At 41.2% G+C, this 27,539-nt stretch overlaps 1 protein-coding gene across 1 annotated transcript; it reads right to left on the bottom strand.

Annotated features, from left to right (window-relative positions):
- Window positions 1-3,866: 3,866 nt before the first annotated feature.
- dlk2 (delta-like 2 homolog (Drosophila)) lies at window positions 3,867-18,647 on the bottom strand. Its single transcript, XM_061745022.1, has 6 exons — window positions 18,506-18,647; window positions 12,587-12,667; window positions 9,422-9,479; window positions 7,802-7,932; window positions 6,804-6,942; window positions 3,867-5,364 (listed from the first exon to the last, which is right to left on the bottom strand). The coding sequence occupies exons 2-6, from the start codon at window positions 12,663-12,665 to the stop codon at window positions 4,731-4,733; spliced, it is 1,041 nt and encodes a 346-aa protein (XP_061601006.1). The 5' UTR covers window positions 12,666-12,667; window positions 18,506-18,647; the 3' UTR covers window positions 3,867-4,730.
- Between the last annotated feature and the right edge of the window lie 8,892 nt (window positions 18,648-27,539).

Genomic DNA, 27,539 nt, shown 5'->3' with positions numbered 1-27,539 from the left:
TTGAGAAAAAAGTCGAGAAAAAAGTTGAAATTTTGAGAAAAAAGTCAGAATTTTGAGAAAAAAGTCGAAATATTGAGAAAAAAGTCGAGAAAAAAGAAAAAATGACTTTATCTTCTCGTTACACTGCCCCCTGTAGGTTTGGCTGCTCATAGCACCTTAACAGATATTTATGCAGGTTCCTGGAAATGATGGGATTTTTATAAACGTAGAGGGGGAAATATCAGTTTTTGTAAATACCGGCTACGTGGAAACGTGGCCTAAGTCAGGGGTTCTTAACCTTTCTGACCTTGGGGCCCAATTTTTCCAGTACAGAGTGGCCCGGGGCCCATTAAATATTAAAATTGTATAGCTGGGGTATTCAACTAAAACTTTAAGAGGTCCATTTAGAGAAGATTTACTCAAGCGAAGGTCCAGAACATCATAATATATATATATGTATGTATGTATGTATGTATGTATGTATGTATGTATGTATGTATGTATGTATGTATGTATGTATGTATGTATGTATGTATGTATATATATATATATATATATATATATATATATATATATATATATATATATATATATATATATATATATATATATATATATATATATGTAGTAGTTGTATCCACATCTGCATCTGACTGTTATATTAAAAAAAGTACATTTCAAAAATATTTAACACTTAACATGTGTAACTTGAATTACACATATTTTTTTCTCTTAAAAATAAAATTGATTTTATCTTATTTTTCAAATGCTATCTTATTTTATTTCTCTACCAGCAGTTTGAATTTCCCCTTTTCTTTGTTACTTGTCTCACACATTTTTATAATAAATGAATATAACACATCTTAACAATTGAACAGTTTGTCTTTCTTCCCCTCTTATAATCTTATGCCCCCACTTTCTGTTGTTCAGAGTGAGAGAACTGAGCTCTAATTTCTCCTGTCAGGACTTTAAATCTGGTCTGGATGCTGTCAGGTTCTCATACACATGAGAAGGTGCTCATATTTAGTTTTAATTATGTTCATTGTGGAGAAAGCTGCCTCACAGCTGTATCTGGACTCAAACATGGGTGTTTTAAGATTTTATTTATTTAAGATATTAAATTAATCAGTTGTCAGGACTCAGCGTGTCGGGCTTCATCCGAGCCTGATCAGCTGCGACGGGGACGAGCCCGCAGGTCTCCGCGCTGCAGCCCAGTCACTTTCCGATTCTTTTGCAACAACAGTCCAGTCCAGCAGACACTTCAGCCCACGCATCTACCATCCTTCAGCAGTAACGACGGAGCCCGCCGCCGCCCGAGCGGCAGCGGGTTCCGCGGCCGCGGGGACGCGTCGGCTCCCGCTCAGTCGGGCGGCTCCTCCCGCTCTCCGGCCCGCCTCTGCGGAGCCGCCGCCGGGCAATCACTGGCAAATCCCGCCCCCCTTCCCCCTTCTCATGGTGGCTTCAAGCCTGAATTATGGTTCCGCGTAAATCGACGCAGAGCCTACGCCGTAGAATCCCTGATCCTGGTGGATCTTAACAAACTCTGTGCAAAATAAATGATTTTTTCTGTAAATACACACCATTTCTCTTACTATTACATGTACTAGCTGAGTGTCTTCTTCTCCTCATTTGGTCGGGAGTTGCTATGCAGTCCCGCGGCCCCCGCGGCCCACACGTACAAAACTGAATTTTTTTGGCGGCCCACTAGATGGCGCTCGCGGCCCAAGTGTGGGCCGCGGCCCTATGGTTAAGAATCACTGGCCTAAGTGATCCAGAGGTAGAAACATACGCTGGTTTAACAGAACCACCTGAATGATAATATTAATAAAAAAACTTCCTGCTGAATTATTTCATCATCACATCATTAGAAAACAGGGAGTATGTTTCAGTTTCAACAATAACCTGCAGAGTTATTATGAATTCATCTGATGTTTGTGGTAAACTTGTTTCACATCCACCAAAAGTAAGTTTGATGGAACACCAACGAGATAAATCCATCAAGACTGACGGTGAAGAAAATCACCGTAATGTTCAGTTTACCCTCCGAGAATCAGAGGTGGAGCCATCAAACTACCGGGGGAACAAATCAGTATCCAGTCGGTGCTAACGAGGTGAATCACAAGGTTTAATGACGCCAACGAGCGTATCATCAGGTCAAGTGGGTGGCGCTAACAAGCCCATTTCTCTACACCCATACCTGTAAAATACGTAACTTTATATGACGCCTGATGCAACTGATGTGTCACATGATGTGTGCAAATTTTGTGAGGTTTCAAGCACACACAAGGGTCCAAAAAGACGATTAATTAAGGCGAATAATAATAATAACCAAAGCTGCGACCAGTATGATAATAATAATAATAATAATAATAATAATAATAATAATAATAATAATAATAATAATAATAATAATAGTAATAATAATAATAATAACTAAAGCTGCGACCAGTATAATAATAATAATAATAATAACCAAAGCTGCGATCAGTATAATAATGATAATAATAATAATAATAATAATAATAATAATAATAATAATAATAATAATAATAATAATAATAATAATAATAATAATAGCTAAAGCTGCGACCAGTATAATAATAATAATAATAATAATAATAATAATAACTAAAGCTGCGACCAGTATAATAATAATAATAATAATAATAATAATAATAATAATAATAATAATAATAATAATAATAATAATAATAATAATAATAACTAAAGCTGCGACCAGTATAATAATAATAATAATAATAATAATAACTAAGGCTGCGACCAGTATAATAATAATAATAATAATAATAATAATAATAATAATAATAATAATAATAATAATAATAATAATAATAATAATAATAATAACTAAGGCTGCGACCAGTATAATAATAATAATAATAATAATAACAACTAAAGCTGCGACCAGTATAATAATAATAATAATAATAACTAAAGCTGCGACCAGTATAATAGTAATAATAATAATAATAATAATAATAACATCATCATTATTATTATTAATAATAATAATAATAATAATAATAATAATAATAATAATAATAATAATAATAATAATAATAATAATAACTAAAGCTGCGACCAGTATTGATCGGCCGTGGCTGCAGCTCCAGGTTCCTCCTTCCTACTTGTTCTGTAAAGTCACCTGTATTGCCTTAAGTAGGTTCTTTGTAAGTTTTGACACCATTCCCTTTAAATTACACTTTCCAAAATTCCTGTCACATCATTAGGGGTGTAACAATATATCTGCCACGAAATTTTGCGATACAAAAAGTCCCGATACGTGTCCTGGAGATGAAAAACGACTCTGAGCTGGTGGGCTAATCTCTCCCATCTCTCCATGCTTGTTGTTTCAGTGGAGTTTAGGATTTACAAGTAGAACGGAGAACAATGTAGCAATAGAAAAAAACACATTTAAACCACCGGTATAAATATTATTATTTTAATATTGCTGATCATGGCTTACAGCTTAAGAAAACTCAAATATCCTATCTCAAAAAATTACAATATTCTGGGAATCTTAATCTTAAACTGTAAACCATAAATATTAAAATAATAAAAAGCTTGCAATATTTCAGTTGATTTGTAATGAATCCAGAATGTATGACATTTTAGTTTTTTTAATTGCATTACAGAAAATAATGAACTTTATCACAATATTCTAATTTTATATATATATGTGTATGTATGTATATATATATATATATATATATATATATATATATATGTATATTTATATATATATATATATATATATATATATATATATATATATATATATACATATACATATATATATATATATATATATATATATATATATATATATATATATATATATATATATATATATATATATAGGGCAGATCTATATGTAGTTAGTAAACAAGTGCCTAAAGGGGAATTTTTAAGGATCCTGGAGACACTTCTGTTGTAATAGATGCTTTATAAATAACATTGAATTGAATTGAATTATGAAGACTTAAAACATTTTAATATCAGTTTCTTTTTCTGCTTTTCATCTTTATTTAATTCATTTTAGAAACCTGAAAACATGTCGGAGCGGGATTCTGGTTCATTACTCTCCAGAGTTCACGTCCGTGTCGACGGTTCAGGGGAGGAAACGTTTACGTCATTTCATCAGATAATACACATCAAAACCACTAATGCTTGGATGGTGCAGCTAGCTGGCAGCTAACCAGCAGCTAGCTGACAGCTAACCAGCTAGCTGACAGCTAACCAGCTAGCTGACAGATAACCTGCTACCCAGGGGGCGGACTCTGGACCTCCAGTCGTCCTAGTGTGGAGGTTCCAGGCTCGTTTGTTTGGACGGATTCAGTCATGAACATAGGCTAATGCTGGTTAGCATCATAGCTTAGCATGGGCTAGGTGGGGCTACGCTAGCGTGTAGTGATGGAGGTAAAGTGTTCCAGCGAACCGCTGGTCCTGTTCAAACGCCCGGTGGGCGGGACCGTCGTTAGCGTAGCTACGAGTTCACTGGCTAGTACTAGCCGTGTAGCCGCCGTGTGATTGGCTGAGAGAAGGGGCGGAGTCAGCGCCTCCAGGAGCTGATGACATCACAGAGTCCTCCACGTCTCTCTGAGCCGCCGCCACAGGAGCATTCTGGGAAACAGAGGCTAACTGAGCGTGCATTGTCTGTGATGATGTCACAGTCCAGGTGCATGCTGGGTCCTGGTGCCCCCCACCCCCCCTCACACAGCTGTCAATCATCAGACCTCCACGTTGAGCTTCTTCTTCTGTGGTTCTGCTGCGTCCGGGCCGTCGGCCGGGGGGGCGTGGCCTGTGCAGGAGGGGGCGTGGCCTGAGCAGCGGTCCCCCAGGACCAGGGCGGCGGTCAGCGCGACCACGCCCACCGTGACGCCGGCCAGCACCAGAACCAGAACCAGCTGCAGGACGGAGAGTCCGGCGGCGCTGCGTTCGCTAACCGTGACCTTCAGCTGCTCGTCGCCATGGAGACTGGAGTTCCCGCCCCCCTCCGGCCCCGGGGGGGCGGCCTGGTGGCGGCCCGCCGGCTCCTGGCAGGTGGCTCCGGTGAACCCGGGCCGGCACACGCAGTGGAACCCGCCGGCCCGGTCCAGGCAGCGGCCGCCGTGGCGGCACGGCCGCCGCGCGCAGTCGTCCAGGTTGACGGTGCAGAAGCGGCCGCTGAAGCCGGGCGGGCAGGCGCAGGAGAAGCGGTTAGCGCCGTCCAGGCAGGTGGCGCCATTAGCACACGGGCTCAGCGCGCAGTCGTCCACGTCGGTCTCGCAGCGCCGGCCCGTGAAGCCGGCCAGGCAGCGGCACGTTAGCTCGGCCGCGAAGCCGTCGGCGTCTTCGCAGAGACCGCCGTTCCTGCAGGGAGACCTGGGGGGAGAAGAAGAGAAGTAGAGTCAGGCAGGTCACATGGCGACAAATTCCAGCAGATCGGAAAAAAAAATATAAACATTTAATGTAACCCGTAAAATTCAGAATCCAATTTAAAATTGTATTACTTGCATATAAAGCCCAAAACGGCTTAGCTCCGCAGTATTTACAAGACCTGATAGTGCCTTATGTTCCTGGCAGAGCTCTCCGCTCTCAGGGTGCAGGTTTACTCGTAGTTCCTAGAGTATCTAAATGTAGATTTGGAGGGCGGGCGTTCTGCTATCAGGCACCACTACTATGGAACCAACTTCCAATCTGGGTTAAGGAGGCTGACACCACCTCCACCTTTAAAACTAAACTTAAAACCTTTCTGTTTAGTAAAGCCTATAGTTAGTGTTTAGTAAACCTCTAGCTGGTGTTGGTAAATCTCTAGGTAGTGTAAACTCTAGTGTGTTAGAGTCAGTAGTCATAGTTGCAGCTATAGAACAAGACTATAATAGTTAGTCTCAAATATAGCTTGGTGGTAGATATGCTGCTATAGGCCTATGCTGCAGGGGGGACCGACATGATCCGCTGGGCGGTGCCTCTCACCCTTCTTCTCCTCTCCTCTTCCCTTCCTCTCTTCTCCATTACCATTTTTATCTATTATAAATATCTCATAGCTATCGTTTTTGTTCATCGTTCCTGTAGTTTCTTGTGCTGGCCCCCCTTTTTTCTCTTTTGTGCATGTTTGCAGCATCCTCTGCCGGTGGAGAAGAGCATCTCTGAATGCACAACACCGGATCCTGCAGCGTGGGAGTGAGAGGGGCAGGGTAACGGCCCGGTCAGGGTAACGGCCCGGTCAGGGTGACGGCCCGGTCAGGGTAACGGCCCGGTCAGAGTAACGGCCCGGTCAGGGTAACGGCCTGGTCAGGGTGACGGTCCGGTCAGGGTAACGGCCCGGTCAGGGTAACGGCCCGGGCAGGCGGGGGAGAGGTTTGTCCCTCAAGACTCCTCTCCCTGGCCCTGCCCCTTCTCAACCTTTTCCTGACCCTGCACCCCAACCTGGGACTTGCTGATTGGGCCGGAGCTTCGGGAGCTGCGTGCTGGCCTGCGGTCCCCACCCCCGGTCATCCCGTTGCTGCTTCCACCTGCCTGCTGTGCTGCTGCCGTCCCTGACCCACCAGTCTGGCCCTCGGCAGGAGGGTCCCCCCTTATGATCCAGGTCCTGCTCAAGGTTTCTTCCCTCCTAAAGGGGAGTTTTTCTTGCCACTGTTTGGCTTAAGGCTTTTCTCCCACTAGGGGAGTTTTTACCTGCCATTGTTTATGTAATAACTGCTCGGGGGTTTATGTTTATGTTCATGTTCTGGGTATGGGTCTCTGGAAAGCGTCTAGAGACATCTGTTGTATTAGACGCTATAGAAATAAAATTGAATTGAATTGAATTGAATTGGAGGTACCTGGTCCGGGAACACGGCCCGGTCCGGCGCCGGCAGCTCGGTCCGGTGAAGCCGTCGGGACACAGACAGGTGACGTCTCCGTCCTCCAGCTGGCAGGTGGCGCCGTTGAGACACGGCTGGCGGGAGCAGGCGCTGAGGTCTGGGGACATGTGAGGGACAGGTGAGGGACAGGTGAGGGACAGGTGAGGTCTGGGGACATGTGAGGGACATGTGAGGGACAGGTGAGGGACAGGTGAGGGACAGGTGAGGTCTGGGGACAGGTGAGGGACAGGTGAGGGACAGGTGAGGTCTGGGGACATGTGAGGGACAGGTGAGGGACAGGTGAGGGACAGGTGAGGTCTGGGGACAGGTGAGGGACAGGTGAGGGACAGGTGAGGTCTGGGGACATGTGAGGGACAGGTGAGGGACAGGTGAGGGACAGGTGAGGGACAGGTGAGGGGTGGGGACACGGAGGGACAGGTGAGGGACAGGTGAGGGACAGGTGAGGGACAGGTGAGGGACAGGTGAGGTCTGGGGACACGTGAGGGACAGGTGAGGGACATGTGAGAGACAGGTGAGGGACATGTGAGGGACAGGTGAGGGACAGGTGAGGGACATGTGAGGGACAGGTGAGGGACAGGTGAGGGACAGGTGAGGGACAGGTGAGGGACAGATGAGGGACAGGTGAGGGACAGGTGAGGTCTGGGGACATGTGAGGGACAGGTGAGGGACAGGTGAGGGACAGGTGAGGGACAGGTGAGGGACAGGTGAGGGACAGGTGAGGGGTGGGGACACGGAGGGACAGGTGAGGGACAGGTGAGGGGTGGGGACACGGAGGGACAGGTGAGGGACAGGTGAGGGACAGGTGAGGGACATGTGAGGGACAGATGAGGGACATGTGAGGGACAGGTGAGGTCTGGGGACATGTGAGGGACAGGTGAGGGACAGGTGAGGGGCGGGACTCAGGACAGCTGAGGTCACGCCCCCTCACCTGAAGCCCCGCCCCCTCACTGACTCACCTTTGTCGCAGAACCGGCCCGCCCAGCCCGGGTCGCAGCTGCACTGCCACGGCTGCAGGCAGGAGCCGTGGACGCAGCCGGGCATCAGGACGCAGAGGTCGCAGAGGTCGCCGGCCCAGCCGGGGTCGCACCTGGGGGGGCGGGGGGGAGAGATGAACCTACCTGGTGCAATACAGGTGAGTTTACAGAACAGGTAGGAAGGAGGTACCTGGAGCTGCAGTGAGGGCTGATCAATACTGATCAATACTGGTCGCAGCTTTAGTTATTATTAGTTAGTCCCACGGCACTATTGTTATCCTGCGCGTTTATTAGTATTCATTTTCCGGACAGATTTCGGTTTGCTACTCCTCCTACAGATTTCAGAGGACCCAGGCACATCATATATATAAAATGTGCGGCTACATCGGGAATAGTGTGCTATCACTTTTGGTGTTGAAATTCTCATTTTTCCCAAAGTTCTTCCCAAAAAACAGGCCAAGAAAACCCATTCAAAGTGGATGGGAAAAACTAAAAAACGTGGATTGATGGACACTAGCCGAGCAGAAACTTCCCACAATGCAGTGCAGCGGTGTTTGGTTGCTAAGTGATACGTATATGTCATAAGTATAATATTAAGTATAATAATATTATTATATAATATTCATATTATAATATTCATATATAATAATATTATATAATGTAATCTTGTTTCGGCCAGAATAAACGGGAAAGAGCGGAGCTGCTATCGCTGCTGTTACCATGGTAACAGCTGCTACCGCTGCTGTGACAGGTTACCATGGTAACAACCCCCCCCCCCTCCCTACGGCAGGAAGTGTATGGCTCTTAATAGTACGTCCGAATTAATGCACACTACTGATATTTACTCAAAAGCGTGCCGAACTTAAGTATACTTTCTTAGTATATACTGTTTAGTATGGCATTTCGGACGCACCGAATATATACATTAACCTATATATATATATATATATATATATATATATATATATATATATATATATATATATATATATATATATTATTATTATTATTATCATTATTATTATTATTATTATTATTATTATATATTTTATATATATTAAATACCCCCCTCACACACAGCAAATAGCCAACAGTAAATGCTATAACTTGTTTGAATGGTTTGACATAGAGAGTGGTGGGTGGTGTCATCAGACTTAGTTTTGAGTCCTTCACCTTTATTGCTGAAAAATGCAGCAATGTACACAAATGGGCAGCAGCCCGCCGTGGCACTCTCCAAATTTCTGCGAGGAAATTGTCTAGTTATTGTCATTATACTGATCGCAGCTTTAGTTATTATTATTATTATTATTATTATTATTAGTATTATTATTATTATTATTATTATTATTATTATTATTATTATTATTATTATTATTATTATTATTATTATTATTATTATTATTATTATACCTTTTTATGTAATAAATGAAGGGGGGTAATGTTCTGGTCTCTGGAGACCACTTGTGTTGTAATAGACACTTTATCTATTGATTGATTGATTGATTGATTGATTGATTGATTGATTGATTGATTGATTGATTGATTGATTGATTGATTGATTGATTGATTGATTGATTGATTGATTGATTGATGATGTCACACCTGCACTCTCCAAAGTCGTCGCAGCGGCTGTTGGTGATGTTGCAGCTGCAGTCACTTCCTGTTGGAGGGAGAACAGAGATGTGATGAACAGCATGCAGACAGGAAGTTCCCGTCAGAATAAGAGCGTGTTTATGTCTTCTGTAACACAGTATTTATAGTTTTGATGCTTTATGATGTCATGGGTAAATACAGCTCCTGCTGGAGCTGAAACTCGTCTCCTCCCTCTCTCAGCCGTCTCCTGAACTCTGACCTTTGACCCCGTGACCTCGGAGTGGATCGTGTGTCGTCCCAGAACAGCCGAACGTCAGCAGGCGAGCTTTAGCGGCGCCGCGGCGACAAACTGCACGCCGGAGGTCGCGTGGCCAGTGTCTGTCTGGGGTCAAAGGTTAAACCGTCTAATGTCCCGGCAGAACGCAGCAGGAGCAGCAGGAGCAGCAGCAGGAGCAGCAGGAGCAGCTGATGCAGCTGATGCAGCTGATGCAGCTGATGCCGGATCTCAGACCAGAGCCCTGCGGGACGGTTTTGTTCAGACCAGAGCCCTGCTATAGCGGGACGGTTTTGTTCATCCCGCTGCTGCATTTCTGACCATTACCGCCCGCACTTGCAACATGTGTGTTCCACTTAGGGTTTCCACCTTTCAGAAATAGAAATAAGGGACGCCCGGATTTCAGCAGCGCAGGAGCCAAAAAAAAGGGACTTCCCCAAAACTTCTAAACTGCATAAAAATGTGTTTATTTTATATGAAAAAACCAAACGCTTTCATTTTAAAGTTTAACGTGCTTTAATAGCATTGAACTTGCATGACTGTACAGACAAACAACCATGCTAGCAACTGAAATATCGTATAATGTATGTGTCCACATCAGCCCAGATGTAGAATATACAGGTGAAGAATATGATGTAAAAGTTCATTTATTTCAATAATTCAACTTAAAAGGCGAAACTAATATATTACCTAGTCTTATTATATGCAAAACAAGATATGTTAAACCTTTTATTGTTATAATTTTGATAATTGAATTGTTTATTGATTTCATAAAATATTCAAATCTTTTGAGATTTTTTTGGGGGGGGTTTCATAAACTGTGAGCCATAATCATCAAAATTATAACAAATAAAGGCTTGAAATATCTAACTTTGAATGTAGTGGGAAATAATATATTTGTTTCACCTTTAGTTGAATTTACTACGAATGAAGTTTTGCAATATATTCAAATTTTGCGACCTCCACCTGTAGATTATGACATCAATAAATAAGAGTATAATATATATCCATATTGGTTCAATACGGAACGCAACTTTTAATTCCCAGTTACGTAACAATTCCGTATTTCAAGGGACGGGTGGCGACGCTAGTTTCACTCCCGCCTGCTCCCGCAAAACTCTGAGAATTCCTGCTGCACAATAATAGAGATGCATTGATTTAGTGTCTTCTCCCGTCCAGACAAATCTATCTGATTTAATGTGAACATGATCATTGTGGAGCTTGATGTAGTTAGTTTATCATTGTCATCATCGCACACTTTTTTTCCTTTCGCGCACGCATCAATTACAGCACTGTCTCAGAAAATGAGAATATTGTGATTTACAAAAACTAAAATGTCATCCATTCTGGATTCATTACAAATCAACTGAAATATTGCAAGCCTTTTATTATTTTAATATTGCTGATCATGGCTTACAGCTTAAGAAAACTCTTGAAAACAACTTGATTTGTAATGAATCCAGAATGGATGATATTTTAGTTTTTGTAATTGCATTACAGAAAATAAAGAACTTTATCACAATATTCTAATTTTCTGAGACAGTCATGTATGTGATTGAGGTTATAACAACGAGGCTGTGAGTGGCTCAAATAAACTAATTAATAACATAAAATAAACAAAGTTAACCAATGTAACAAATTAATTTAACAAATGAATCACTAGTGCATTACATTGCTGTGGAAGAGAAGCTGCTGAGCGACTGCTGGTTCCAATCCCTCGTCTCTTCAACATGCTCCACAGACACTAAACCAGTTTCTACAAATATCTGACTTTCTTTGTCTTTGTTTAGTAAGGACCTTGTTGGAGGTTTATTTTTACGTCAATGATTTCCACTTTGTCACTGCGCTACATCCCCATCCCACATTGGTTTTTTTTTGGGCCGCCCGCTCCCGCCGGCAGGAGAGTTCAAACCGCCCGCCGAGTCCTGCCGGGTCCTGCCGGGTCCCGCCGGGTCCTGCCGGTCCTGCGAGATCTGCGTTGGGTCCCGCGGGACCCGGATCCAATCCCAATGCCCTCGACCTCAGACCGGGCCGACGGAACCGGAGAGGGAACCACGAGCTGCACCGCCACCCGCCTGCAGCCGCCGCCGTCTACGACCCGTCTACGACCCGTCTACGACCCGGGGTGTTCAACAACACACAACGGTTGAATCATCGGATAAATCTCAATTCAATTCAATGCAATTTTATTTGTATAGCGTCTATTACAACATAGTTGTCTCCAGGATGTTTCCAGAACCAGAACATAAACCCCCGAGCAATTATTACATAAACAATGGAGGTAAAAACTCCCCTAGTGGGAGAAAAACCTTGAGACAAACAGTGGCAAGAAAAACTCCCCTTTAAGGCCGAAATATGGTTCTGCGTCAAAACGCCGCCGTGCCCACGGCGTGTGGTTTTCGTCCACGCAGACCACACGCCGTCACCTGCGCCATCACTAACCTGCACCTCCCGAAAATTGTAACTAGGCGTGGAGGCGACGCAGACCACACGCAGACGGAGAGAGTAGTAGTTGTCCTTATCTCTTTGATTCACTGTGACCGGAAAAAGTCGGATAAACGACAGCTTCACGGCTGCGGCGTGTGCTCTGCGTTGGTTTGACGCAGAACCTTAATTCAGCCTTTAGGAGGGAAGAGACCTGGACCAGGACCAGGACCAGGACCTGGACCTGGACCTGGACCTGGACCATAAGGGGAGACCCTCCTGCCGAAGGCCAGACTGGAATCTCCTCATCTGGGGGGATTTGTGGAGACAAGGTCCAGGTCTGGGGGGGTCCAGGTTCTTCAGGGGAAGGTGATTATTTCCACCGGGGCCGAGCCCTCGGTCTCTGAGACAGTAGTTATCCTGCTGAGCCGTCAGTGATCACCTGACCTAAGAGCCTAATAATTCACCTGACCTACCTTCACCTGTGCAGGGGGGGGTGATGAAGACGAGGGTCCAGCTCAGCAGGAGGAAGGCTGCAGGTCCGAGTCCTGACATGTCTGGAACAGAGGAGGAGACGGTCAGCGGTTCTGGAGTCCAAACGTCTGAGTCACGGAAACACGCCACGACTGTGGGGGGGGACCGGGGGGACCGGGGCGGAACCAGCAACCTCAGCGTCTGAACCGACTCCAGATCAGCTCCATCCTGCTGACATTCTTTATGACGCCGCGGCTGCCAGCGCCGTCTGAGATCAAACGCATGAAACCCGACCGGCCGACCCGCTGACCCCCCCGGCTCCTCCGGCCCCCCGGCCCCCCCGGCCCACGTCTGATTAACGACCCGTCTGCAGCTCCGTAACTCGGGTTTCACCACATCACACGCCTGCAAACGATGGTCACCTGGATCCGTGGACCCGTCAGTTTCTGTCGCCTCGAGACTCCTCGAGACTGCTGCCAAACCAAATATCGAAAAATAAATCCTGGAAAGGAAACGGCACTAGTTGGCAAAAACCCACTGCGAGACGCAGGACAGAGTACGGAGAGTTACGAGCACCGTGCTCATCTGAAGAGCCGCGGCGGCGGGAACATCGACCCCCGCAGCGACGCCTTCATCTCAACTTCCAGAAATACCATTGTCTTTTGTGCCAAAGTGTCTCGGCGTCTGAGGACTCGGAGCAGCAGAGTCCTGAGAGGCTGCAAGGCTTCAGACATCTGCATAGTCATTAAACGTTAGTGATATATATATATGTATATGTATATATTTATATATATAGACAGTGACGGGTGCGGTGTGTGCAGTGTGGTGGTAACTGCAGCGTGCACGTGTGTTATGGTGTTATTACTAATGAACGGTAAATATAAACTCCTGTCTGTGAATACGTCAACTTTATCATTTTAGTTTATAAATAATGTACAATAGATGTTTTATACATGACTTAATGAGATAAAGAAGGGAGGGGGTCAGGAGTTCACAGGGAGTATGTTGGGGACACACTCATACCCCTTTTCCACTAAACCACTAAACTGGTAGGTAGCAAAGGTAGCACCAACTCTTTGCTGGTCTAGAGGAAAGAACTGCCGCGTTTCTGTCGCCTCTACACTCCTCTAAACTCCTGCCAAACAAAATATCGAAAAATAAATCCTGGAAAGGAAACGGCACTAGTTGGCAGAAAACCCACTGAGACGCAGGACAGAGTACGGAGAGTTACGAGCACCGTGCTCATCTGAAGAGCCGCGGCGGCGGGAACATCGACCCCCGCAGCGCCGCCTTCATCTCAACTTCCAGAAATACCATTGTCTTTTGTGGCAAAGTGTCTCGGCGTCTGAGGACTCGGCATCGGAGCAGCAGAGTCCTGAGAGGCTGCAAGGCTTCAGACATCTGTATATATATATATATATATATATATATATATATATATATATATATATGTATATATATATATATATATATATATATATATATATATATATATATATATATATATATATATATATATATGGGTCAATGACGAATAAGGATTTTCAACAGGTCAATTTTCAAAGAATAAAAAAAAGAATATCTATTGCAGTAGTTCAAACATTAAGAATGTTGTGTAGACATAAATTCATATAAAAATTTTAAATTAAGTGATTTTTGTCAAGATGAATTGGCACTAGCCTTAAAAAAATTAATGTGGTGCAACCATGATTCATATTAAAATAAATTAATTTCCTTAACATCTTGACATCTTTATTTTTTACAAGTTTTCAGTTTTATATAAAAATGTTATTTTAATGGTTGCGTCACATGATATTTCATAAAATGGACATCAGTCAAACTTTGTTTGTATATTATGATGGAAATATAAGTATAAATGTGTATAAATCTTATACACTACAAGATACTTCAGAAATCCTGCCAGATAGAAGAAGATTGATTTAAATACATTTAGAGTGATTTCAAAAAAAGAGTCGTGGTCGGACGGTCGCACCTCATGACATTTTGACACTTAAAACAACAACAAAATTCCAAATAACTAGTATTTTTTTGTAAAATTCAAGTGAGTCCATATGTTTATCCATTTAAACCTTTTTTGAATTGAAAAGAAATCAGTTTTTCAGAAAATATAGGCGTCACGTCATTGAGCCATATATAGATAGTGACGGGTGCGGTGTGTGCAGTGTGGTGGGAACTGCAGCGTGCACGTGTGTTATGGTGTTATTACTAATGAACGGTAAATATAAACTCCTGTCTGTGAATACGTCAACTTTATCATTTTAGTTTATAAATAATGTACAATAGATGTTTTATACATGACTCAAGGGGCGGAGTCAGGATTTGCGAGGCCCTGTGCGAAATGGCTGGGGGGGCCCTCAAATTTTTTGGGTTTTTCGGGTCGGATCGGGTGTCTATATGCGCAATTTTAACTCTCCAATGATCAAAATACTGGACACCTTCCCCTGCCTCATCATCATCTCTTGCCTCGACGCGGGGCTCCACGGCTGCTGGAGACCCGGTCGGATCGGTGATTTTTGTAACAAATGTGTCAAACGAGCCTTTCAGAGAGGCATTAAACTCTTCCATTTTCTTTAGTTTTTTTCTTTTTTCATCCCCTGATGGAAATTTCCTGAATCTGTCTCGTTCTCTCGACATTGTGTGACAGTTTGCTCCAACTCCACCGTCTGGATCAGAGCACCTTGTGTCTGCGCTTGGTCTGATCAGTTGTATTGAACAACAGACACATATATTTATTGATATGCACAGACTAGTACACATTTAGATCTGGAATGGAACGTGACTGTTGATATTTATAAGGGAAAAAAGGGGGGGAAAAAAACGGCCCCTAGCGTGAGGTCCCCGATCGCACGGTTCGCACACCCCTTGCGGCGGCCCTGCCTGGTTAGGTAGCAACGGTGGCACCAACTCTTTGCTGGACTAGAGGAAATAACTGCTTACGTAAGCGGCGGGGGTGGAGTTATTCAGACCAACGGCAACAGCAAGACTGGGAGACGGAGACATTTTCAAATAAGAATTAATCTGGATGCAGCAAAGCATCATGGGAGGAGGAGGAGACAACCTGTCTGTTAGAGATGTGGTCTAAGTCCTATTGGAGCAGATACCTTATTGTTGTTGCTGAAACTTTCACGCAAACGCAATGACGTAACTGACGTGGCTCCTCTTAGCACCAGAGCTGTGGAAAAACAAACTGGTTCTCAGCTGGTTCCCAGTTGAACGAGTTGTGAACCAGAACCAGGTCTGGAAACATGTGAATCATGAGGTTTCTCCTCAAACCAGCGGTTCTGACGACCAGCGAGGTCCGAACTGCCTGGCAGGAAACGAGGATCGTTTTCTGGAGATTAAAACCTCCACAGGGACAGGAAGCAACATGCCTGGATTACTGGCATTCCAGACCCACACACACACACACACACACACACACACACACACACACACACACACACACACACACACACACACACACACACACACACACACACACACACACACACACACACACACACACACACACACACACACACACACACACACACACACACACACACAGCTTTTCTTTCCGAGTGTTTGCCAGAGAAAGAGAAGAATGAGGCGAGTGTGTGTGAGGAAGGATGGCAACAGGTGTGTGTTCAACACTCTGTTTTCACACTTTTTCACACACACACACACACACACACACACACACACACACACACACACACACACACACACACACACACACACACACACACACACACACACACGCACACACACACTTCTACACTCGTCAGTTTTCTGAGCTGCATCACATCCTCGCTGCTGTCACTCATCCTCCACAAGCCCCGCCCCCAAGACCATTCATCCATCCATCATCCATACATTCATCCATCTGTTCGTCCATCCATCCATCCATCCTGTCAGGGTTTGACATTTCCCCCAGTTTGTGTTTTTAGTTCTGTCCCTCTTGTTTTCCATCTGCCCTGATTGTTCGCACCTGTGTCTCGTTATCCCCTGTGTCTCGTTATCACCTGTGTCTCGTTATCCTCTGTGTCTCGTTATCCCCTGTGTCTCGTTATCCCCTGTGTCTCGTTATCCCCTGTGTCTCGTTATCCCCTGTGTCTCGTTATCCCCTGTGTCTCGTTATCCTCTGTGTCTCGTTATCCCCCGTGTCTCGTTATCCCCTGTGTCTCGTTATCCCCTGTGTCTCGTTGTCCCCTGTGTCTCGTTACCACCTGTGTCTCGTTATCACCTGTGTCTCGTTACCACCTGTGTCTCGTTATCACCTGTGTCTCGTTATCCCCCGTGTCTCGTTATCACCTGTGTCTCGTTATCCTCTGTGTCTCGTTGTCCCCTGTGTCTCGTTACCACCTGTGTCTCGTTATCACCTGTGTCTCGTTATCCCCCGTGTCTCGTTATCCCCTGTGTCTCGTTATCCCCTGTGTCTCGTTGTCCCCTGTGTCTCGTTACCACCTGTGTCTCGTTATCACCTGTGTCTCGTTACCACCTGTGTCTCGTTATCACCTGTGTCTCGTTATCCCCCGTGTCTCGTTATCACCTGTGTCTCGTTATCCTCTGTGTCTCGTTATCCCCTGTGTCTCGTTATCCCCTGTGTCTCGTTATCCCCCGTGTCTCATTATCCCCTGTGTCTCGTTATCACCTGTGTCTCGTTATCCCCTGTGTCTCATTATCCTCTGTGTCTCATTATCAACTGTGTCTCGTTATCACCTGTGTCTCGTTATCCCCTGTGTCTCGTTATCACCTGTGTCTCGTTATCCCCTGTGTCTCATTATCCTCTGTGTCTCATTATCAACTGTGTCTCGTTATCCCCTGTGTCTCGTTATCCCGTGTGTCTCGTTATCCCCTGTGTCTCATTATCCCCTGTGTCTCGTTATCCCCTGTGTCTCGTTATCCCCTGTGTCTCGTTATCCCCTGTGTCTCGTTATAGTTTTTGGATCCCTGTTTCTGTTCTTCTCTCTGATTCTGCCCAGCAGCTTTAGGTTTTGTTTTTTGCTGAATAAACCCTGTTTTTGGAACTCCTGCCTCCCGCTCTCCTGCATCTGGGTCCTCAGCAACCACACCGTGACACATCCGTTTGTTCATCCATTCATCCATCCATCCATCCTCCTCCTCTGATCAGAACGACAGGTTCCAGTAAAGTTCATGTAAACAGTCGTCTCTGAACATCAATGTTGGTTCAGTAGATGGTGAGATGTTCTAGATGGATTTTTTCAGACTACATGAGTCCAGAAAGATACGAGACAGATATGTAAGGGATAATAAGGTGTACAGTATCAGAAATATATGGTCCCTAACCGTCCGACGCGTAGTATATTTATGTTAATGTCACCTGGAAGGGCATTATCCGCTTATACCACGGTCACTTACCAAAAAACATCAATATTAAATCAGTTATTCATGCTTTAATGTGTTTTCAGTGTAAATCATTAGTTTTATAACAAGCCACTAATACCTGGAACAATCACTACCGTCCCGTAAGAACCTGGTAGTTTTTAACACAGATATGAGACAGATATGAGACGGATATTAGACAGATGTGAGACAGATGTGAGACGGACTTGAGCTCTAAATAATTCCTCATATTTCTTCTCCCATCAGACTTATATTTCTGCTGGAATCTCCCAGGATTGTTACATATTTATTCACGTAAACCTGGTTCTTACTGAGATGAACTGATTCTAACTCATGTGATGTCAAACTGGTTCATTAGAGGTTCCAGAGCAGGAATCAGTAAGGACCTTGCACCTTTCACTTTATAAAAATCTTATAGATGTTAATAAGAGCTGTCATTTGTCTATTATCTATTTACTGTAGAGTGAGCGAAAATAACTGAGTCAAATTCCATGTCTTGTCTGACCGACCGGGACAAATAAACGTGATTCTGGTTCTGAGTGAAAGTTTCTTACCTTCATCAGCTGTAAAAGTTCGGCTTCATTCCGGAGTGTGAGATCGCTCTCCGACACACACATGAACACATGAACACATGAACACATGAACACATGAACACATGAACACATGAACACATGAACACACTCCAACACACTCGGCTGCTCGTCTCCGAGTGTTTGTGTCTGAGCTGAATCTTCCAGAGATCCTTCCTCCCCCTGGCCCCGCCCACTCTCACACACTCACACACACACACTCACACACACACACACACACACACACACACACACACTCACTCACTCGTGCCCCTGGTAGCCGGTGGGAGGAGCTTAAACACTAACTATAGGCTTTACTAAACAGAAAGGTTTTAAGTTTAGTTTTAAAGGTGGAGGTGGTGTCAGCCTCCTTAACCCAGATTGGAAGTTGGTTCCATAGTAATGGTGCCTGATAGCAGAACGCCCGCCCTCCAAATCTACATTTAGATACTCTAGGAACTACGAGTAAACCTGCACTCTGAGAGCAGAGAGCTCTGCCAGGAACATAAGGCTCTATCAGGTCTTGTAAATACTGCGGAGCTGAGCCGTTTTGGGCTTTATATGCAAGTAATAAAATTTCTCCAGTGGATTTCCTTTTCATTTCCTGCCCCCCCGTCCCCCGTCCCCCCTGCAGATCCTCAGGTGTTGAGACGCGTCGATCACCGAGACAGATGTTCCAGCTGCAGCAGGAGACACGCTGGGGGGCATGCCCTGTTCATTTTTATTTTACTTTATTCTTGTTCTATTTGAGATTTTCAACGTCTTGCTGCTCAGTTGTCCTGCAATTGCCCCTCGGGGATGAATAAAGTTTTCTGAATCTGAATCTGAATCTGCTTCTGAGGAACATCTCTGAGAGACGATCAGAACCAGGACTGGACTCGTCTAGGGTGGGGGGGCGCAGGCAGGTGGAAGCAGCAGCGGGATGACCAGAGGGGTGGGAACACAGGCCAGAACGCAGCTCCTGAGGCTCCGGCCTGCAAACATGCACAAAAGAGAAAAAAGGGGGGCCGGCACAAGAAACTACAGGAACGATGGACAAAAACGATAGCTATGAGATACTTATAATAAATAAAAATGGAAATGGAGAAGAGAGGAAGGGAAGAGGAGAGGAGAAGAAGGGTGATGTTCACCGCCCAGCGGATCATGTCGGTCCCCCCTGCAGCATAGGCCTATAGCAGCATATCTACCACCAAGCTATAGTTTTGCGTGCGTTTTTTCGTACGTTTTTTCGTACGTGTGTTTTTTCGTGCGTTTTTCGTACGTTTTTTTGTACGTTTTTTCGTACGTTTTTTCGTACGTTTTTTTTCATACGTTTCTTTCGTACGTTTTTTTGTACGTTTTTTTTTGTATGTTTTTTCGTACGTTTTTTCGTACGTTTTTTCGTGCGTTTTTTCGTACGTTTTTTCGTAAATTTTTTTCGTACGTTTTTTCGTACGTTTTTTCATACGTTTTTTCGTACGTTTTTTTGTATTTTTTTTCGTACGTTTTTTCGTGCGTTTTTTCGTACGATTTTTCGTACGTTTTTTTCGTATGTTTTTTTCGTACGTTTTTTCGTATGTTTTTTTGTACGTTTTTTCGTACGTTTTTTCGTACGTTTTTTCGTACGTTTTTTCGTGCGTTTTTTCGTACGTTTTTTCGTAAATTTTTTTCGTACGTTTTTTCGTACGTTTTTTCATACGTTTTTTCGTACGTTTTTTTGTATTTTTTTTCGTACGTTTTTTCGTGCGTTTTTTCGTACGATTTTTCGTACGTTTTTTTCGTATGTTTTTTTCGTACGTTTTTTCGTACGTTTTTTCGTATGTTTTTTTGTGCGTTTTTTCGTACGTTTTTTCGTACGTTTTGGATCATGTCGGTCCCCCCTGCAGCATAGGCCTATAGCAGCATATCTACCACCAAGCTATATTTGAGACTAACTATTATAGTCTTGTTCTATAGCTGCAACTATGACTACTGACTCTAACACACTAGAGTTTACACTACCTAGAGATTTACCAACACCAGCTAGAGGTTTACTAAACACTAACTATAGGCTTTACTAAACAGAAAGGTTTTAAGTTTAGTTTTAAAGGTGGAGGTGGTGTCAGCCTCCTTAACCCAGATTGGAAGTTGGTTCCAAAGTAATGCTGCCTGATAGCAGAACGCCCGCCCTCCAAATCTACATTTAGATACTACGAGGAACTACGAGTAAACCTGCACTCTGAGAACGGAGAGCTCTGCCAGGAACATAAGGCACTATCAGGTCTTGGAGAGACCAGGAGCTAAGCCGTTTTGGGCTTTATATGCAAGTAATAACATTTCTCCAGTGGATTTCCTTTTCATTTCCTGCTTTTTCCTGATTCCCAGAAAGACTCTTTGGGTGTGCCCCAGCAAAGACTGGGTGTGCCGAATTTATTTTCAACAAAACCGGACGTTACACCTCCACAAACATTCAAAAGCATATATATCCAACATTTACGGTACAAAACATATCCACACGTTGTGTGTAATAAAAAACATATCCATGTTTGAGAGTACATATGACGTGCTCTCAAATAAAATCAATAATAAGTATAATAATATATGTAATATAATAATAAGTAATAAAATAACCACACTTTATGCGTGTCCTAAAAAACATCACAAAAAAATATCCACACACACATTTTTTTTACAAGTTTTTACACGCGAAAATAAGACTTTTTATTTGTAAGGATTTTGAACATCATAATTACATACTAATAGCCCAGATTTAAATACAACATGTTGGTAAGACTATAACATCTACGCTACTGGTCCAGACGACCCTGAAGATTTCCAGAAATGATCAAATATCATCGACATATTTAAACCCATCACGGGTTTTAGTGTTTGACCCGGACCTGGAACTCCATACCTGAACTGGTTTCTCTAAAGTTCCTGGTTGTTCTAAAGTTCCTGGTTGTTCTAAAGTTCCTGGTTGTTCTAAAGTTCCTGGTTGTTCTTAAGTTCCTGGTTGTTCTTAAGTTCCTGGTTGTTCTAAAGTTCCTGGTTGTTCTAAAGTTCCTGGTTGTTCTAAAGTTCCTGGTTGTTCTAAAGTTCCTGGTTGTTCTAAAGTTCCTGGTTGTTCTAAAGTTCCTGGTTGTTCTTAAGTTCCTGGTTGTTCTTAAGTTCCTGGTTGTTTTAAAGTTCCTGGTTGTTCTAAAGTTCCTGGTTGTTCTAAAGTTCCTGCTTGTTCTAAAGTTCCTGGTTGTTCTAAAGTTCCTGGTTGTTCTAAAGTTCCTGGTTGTTCTAAAGTTCCTGCTTGTTCTAAAGTTCCTGGTTGTTCTAAAGTTCCTGCTTGTTCTAAAGTTCCTGGTTGTTCTAAAGTTCCTGGTTGTTCTAAAGTTCCTGGTTGTTCTAAAGTTCCTGCTTGTTCTAAAGTTCCTGGTTGTTCTAAAGTTCCTGGTTTTCATCGGTCTGTAAACTGAGTCTGAAATGTTTCACCGACAGAAGGATTTTCCCTCCAGATGAGACGACTGATGGACGACATCGTTCTCCAGCTGTTTCCTGGTTGATTCACGATTGTTAGACCCGTCTAGACCCCCTAGACCACCTAGACCCACCCGGACCCATCTAGACCACCTAGACCCCCTATACCAGGGATCGGCAACCCGTGGCTCTAGAGCCGCATGGCTCTTTAGCGCCGCCCTAGTGGCTCCTGGTGCTTTTTCAAAAATGTTTGACTTTTTTTTTTCCCTTTTTTTCTTCTTTTTTCCTTTTTTTCTCTTTTTTTCTTTTTTCTTTTTTTTCTTCTTTTTTCCCTTTTTTCCTTTTTCTTCTTTTTTTCTTCCTTTTTCCTTTCCTTTTTAATCTTGACATTTCAACTTTTTCCTCAACATTTCGATGTTTTTCTCAACATTTATAATTTTTCATGAAATTTTGACTATTTCCTCGACATTTCGACTTTTTTCTCAATATTTCGACTTTTTTCTCGAAATTTTGACTTTTTTCTCAACATTTTGACTTTTTTCTCAACATTTCGACTTTTTTCTCGACATTTCGACTCTTTTCTCGAAGTGCATAATGAAAAAAAAAAAATCTCCCCCCAGTTGTAACTAATATAGAAACCTGCAGCATGTGTTTCTTCATTCTAATTCTGATACAAGACTTTTCATTTTTTGCGGCTCCAGACATATTTGTTTTTTGTGTTTTTGGTTCAATATGGATCTAAAACATTTTGGGTTGCCGACCCCTGAACTAGACCCGGCTAGACCCACCTAGACCACATAGACCACCTAGACCTGCCCCACCTGGAACGGGTCTAGGGATGTTTTCAGAGAATCCTGATTGAATGAGGGATGAAGGGGTGACGGGTGGAGGAGTGATGGGGGATCGTGCAGGGGATTCCCATCAACTAGGACGGTCCCAGACCTCAGAAACCTCCTGGTCTGGCTTGTGGACCTGGATTTGAGCAGGACCGGTTCAGGACCGGTTCAGGTCCAGCACCGACCCGGTGGTCCCCCATCGGAGAGACACCGGCAGCTGCTGCTAAGTGTTAGCATTCCCCCCATTCCTGACATTCCTGCCATCGCTGACATGCCGGAGGACGGAGGACCGGGGTTTCCAGGGGGGCCCGGTCCGGTTATTGTCAGGGAACAGCTGGACATTGTTCTTCTGTTCTTCTGTCTCCAGCAGCTGCCGAGTGTGAGGAGATCTGAGGAGGTTGGGGTTTGTTTTCCTGAGGATCAGCGGTTCAACCAGCAGAACATTCTAGAGGAATCCCCCCCCCTCTCTGGTCTCACCAGAACCTGGACCGGGATGCTGCTGAGTCCACAGGAAGGGGGTTCCAGAGGAAGTGAGTTCCTCCAGGTCATTCCAGACTAATCAAATGGGGGTATGAGGTACTCCAGGGGGTGCGTGAGATTTATAAAAATATATATATTTTAAAAAAGCAAGAAGCCTAATAATAATAAAAATAAGTCTTGAGAAATAATTATATTATAAAAAGTAAAATAAAATATAAATGCACATTCATTCACTGAATTTTATATTCAGTATTCAATTTTAGTATCCTTAAAAAAATGTTCAATGTTCAATGCAACAATTCAAATTTCATGTTATGAAAACTTGCAATTTTCATTGTTTGATCCCAAAAGAAGCAAAGCTGCTGATTATTGTGTGTGAGCAAATCTTTATTTATTATGAAGTTATCAATTTGTAAAGAAAATATGATTTATTATAATTATTATTATTATTAAATATTATTATTATAATTAAGTTAATGATTTTATTTGGTGAACACATTTTTAGTTATCTATGTATATTCATTGTTTTCTGTTTTTCTTATTTGTTTCTACATGCAATGTTTAGTTTAATGTTTAGTTAAGATTTAATAAATCAGACATTGATGGCACAGCACTGTACCTCTTTCTTTTACCAAAAATGTTTTGCACTGATCATGGGGTACTGGGCTGAAAAAATATTTCAAAGTGGGTACATCACTGAAAAACGTTTGAGAACCACTGCTTTATCTTATTTGTTATTAACTCTTGGGCGCCCCCTGGCGGTCACGGGGCCTAACAGCTGATTAGTTCCTTCTGGATTATTCTTGATAAACTCACTTACTTAGGGCCAGTGTGGTCCCCTCATTCATTATCTCACTCCTATCAGAAATAAACATTTACCCTTCACATTAACAAAGTAGTGACCAGACGGCTGGGGGGTGTGTTTATGTATTTATACCTTTGTTTTATTTATTTATTTATTGTTATTCTTAGCTATTTTTCTTTCTTTGTATTTTGCATTCCACATTCTATATCAGTTTCTTCATTTATTATGTTCTAAGAAAACAGAAAAGTGCACTTTGACCTGGACTCTGTGCACTGATGTGTAAACTGTAAATGTGTAACTGTATTTTAATGTGCTTATTGTTTTGTTCAAGATGAATAAAGATCAAAATGTGCTCCAATAAAACACACTTGAATATGAGTATTAGGGCCAAACTAAGACTTTATTCTCGTAATATTACAACTTTATTCTCATAATATTACGACTTAATTCTTGTAATATTACGACTTTATTCTTGTAATGTTACGACTTTATTCTTGTAATATTACGACTTTATTCTCATAAATTACAACTTTATTCTTGTAATATTACAACTTTATTGTCATAATATTACGACTTTATTCTCATAATTTTACGACTTTATTTTTTTAATTTTACGACTTTATTCTCATAATTTTACGACTTTATTTTTGTAATTTTACGACTTTATTCTCATAATAATACGACTTTATTCTCAAAATATTACGACTTTATTCTCATAATATTACGACTTTATTCTCATAATATTACGACTTTATTTTTGTAATATTACGACTTTATTCTCATAAATTACAACTTTATTCTTGTAATATTACGACTTTATTCCTGTAATATTACGACTTTATTCTCATAATATTACGACTTTATTCTTGTAATGTTACGACTTTATTGACATAATATTACAACTTTATTTTTGTAATTTTACGACTTTATTCTCATAATATTACGACTTTATTCTCAAAATATTACAACTTTATTCTCATAATATTACAACTTTATTCTCAAAATATTACGACTTTATTCTTGTAATATTACGACTTTATTCCTGTAATATTACGACTTTATTCTTGTAATATTACGACTTTATTCTCATAAATTACAACTTTATTCTTGTAATATTACGACTTTATTCTCGTAATATTACGACTTTATTCTCATAAATTACGACTTTATTCTCATAAATTACGACTTTATTCTCATAAATTACAACTTTATTTTTGTAATATTACGACTTTATTCTCAAAATATTACGACTTTATTCTCATAATATTACAACTTTATTCTCATAATATTACAACTTTATTCTCATAATATTACGACTTTATTCTCATAATATTACAACTTTATTCTTATAATATTACAACTTTATTCTTGTAATATTACAACTTTATTCTCATAATATTACGACTTTATTCTCATAATATTACAACTTTATTCCTGTAATATTACGACTTTATTCCTGTAATATTACGACTTTATTCTTGTAATATTACGACTTTATTCTCATAAATTACAACTTTATTCTTGTAATATTACGACTTTATTCTCGTAATATTACGACTTTATTCTCATAATATTACGACTTTATTCTCAAAATATTACGACTTTATTCTCATAATATTACAACTTTATTCTCATAATATTACAACTTTATTCTCATAATATTACGACTTTATTCTCATAATATTACAACTTTATTCTTATAATATTACAACTTTATTCTTGTAATATTACAACTTTATTCTCATAATATTACGACTTTATTCTCATAATATTACAACTTTATTCCTGTAATATTACGACTTTATTCTTGTAATATTACGACTTTATTCTCATAAATTACAACTTTATTCTTGTAATATTACGACTTTATTCTCGTAATATTACGACTTTATTCTCATAAATTACGACTTTATTCTCATAAATTACGACTTTATTCTCATAAATTACAACTTTATTTTTGTAATATTACGACTTTATTCTCAAAATATTACGACTTTATTCTCATAATATTACAACTTTATTCTCATAATATTACAACTTTATTCTCATAATATTACGACTTTATTCTCATAATATTACAACTTTATTCTTATAATATTACAACTTTATTCTTGTAATATTACAACTTTATTCTCATAATATTACAAATTTATTCTCATAATATTACGACTTTATTCTCATAATATTACAACTTTATTCCTGTAATTTTATGACTTTATTCTCATAATATTACGACTTTATTCTTATAATATTACAACTTTATTCTCATAATATTACGACTTTATTCTTGTAATATTACGACTTTATTCTTGTAATATTACAACTTTGTTCTCCTAATTTTACGACTTTATTCTCACAATATCATCCCCCCTGAAATAAAAACGGTCCAAATCATCCCCCCTGTAAAACTGCCATCCCTCCTTTCCATCCCTTATGTCATTTCATCAATGAATGTGGTTTTACTGCTATTTCAACATTTAGACTCATTATCAGAAAAATAACATTTGACAATTTTCACCTGTTTCAGGTAAATTTTCACTTGAAATAAGTAGAAAAATCTGCCAGTGGGACAAGATTTATCTTCTTATTGCAAGCAAAAAACTACTTATTTTAAGTGAAAATCTACTTGAAACGGGTGAAAATTGTTGTTTTTTCCAGTGATGAGTCTTGTTTTAAGTGTAATGAGATTTATTACTAAAATGAGACATTTTAACTAGAAATAAGACAAATATTCTTGTTAAGATTGTGAGTTTTTGCAGTGATCCATGTTACTTATCCTGTGAAGGACAGAGTCATATTGATAAGTTCAGAAAAGTGTTTTTTATTGTTGTGTTTTGATGTATTTGATGTAAGCCCAGTGGATATTTAAAGCTTACAGAAGGCTGCATTTAACTGCTGCTATGTCATTCCTGCAGTATTTCTGCAGCTGTTTTGGTCACTGCTATTATTTGTAATATATTATATTATTTGTAATCAGCACAAATTATCTGTCCCCATAAGATAAAATCCACCATCCCCCCTGATTCTTTTTTACAACTCGAGTACTGGATATATATGGAGGATTTTTTGTGCCAAAATTAAACAAATAAATACATCATTAATTAATTAAAATGGGAATGAAAAATATATCATTAATTAATTAAATGTGTAATTAATTAATTAAATGCAGTTTTACATTTCGTGATTCACACGCAACACGAAATCATTAATTAAATGTGTCATTAATTAATTAAATGCTGAAATAATAAATATATATTTTTACTTAAAATGAATTGTATTTTAATTAATTAATGATGTATTTATTTATTTAATTTTGGCACAAAAAATCCTCCATATATAAGTATGTTAGGTTTAAGTGAAATAAAAGCAGAAAGTTTCCTGTAACGGAGCAGGTCACGTGACTCCGTGACGTCAGTGACGTCATGACGCAGCCAGGCGTGCCGGGATTCCTGAGGATTACCCAGCATGCCCC

This window comes from Cololabis saira, chromosome 17, assembly GCF_033807715.1.
Source record: "Cololabis saira isolate AMF1-May2022 chromosome 17, fColSai1.1, whole genome shotgun sequence".
NCBI lineage: Eukaryota > Metazoa > Chordata > Actinopteri > Beloniformes > Belonidae > Cololabis > Cololabis saira.
Note: the sequence above shows the minus strand (reverse complement) of the source record. Positions and strands in the feature narration are given on the sequence as shown.

Coding starts and splice junctions, on each gene's coding strand:
- dlk2 (XM_061745022.1), bottom strand. CDS start 12,665: ATGTCAGGACTCGGACCTGCAGCCTTCCTCCTGCTGAGCTGGACCCTC. Junction 9,480..12,586: donor CCCCCCCTGCACAGGTGAAG/GTAGGTCAGGTG, acceptor TCCCTCCAACAG/GAAGTGACTGCAGCTGCAAC. Junction 5,365..6,803: donor GGGCCGTGTTCCCGGACCAG/GTACCTCCAATT, acceptor TTCTCCCCCCAG/GTCTCCCTGCAGGAACGGCG.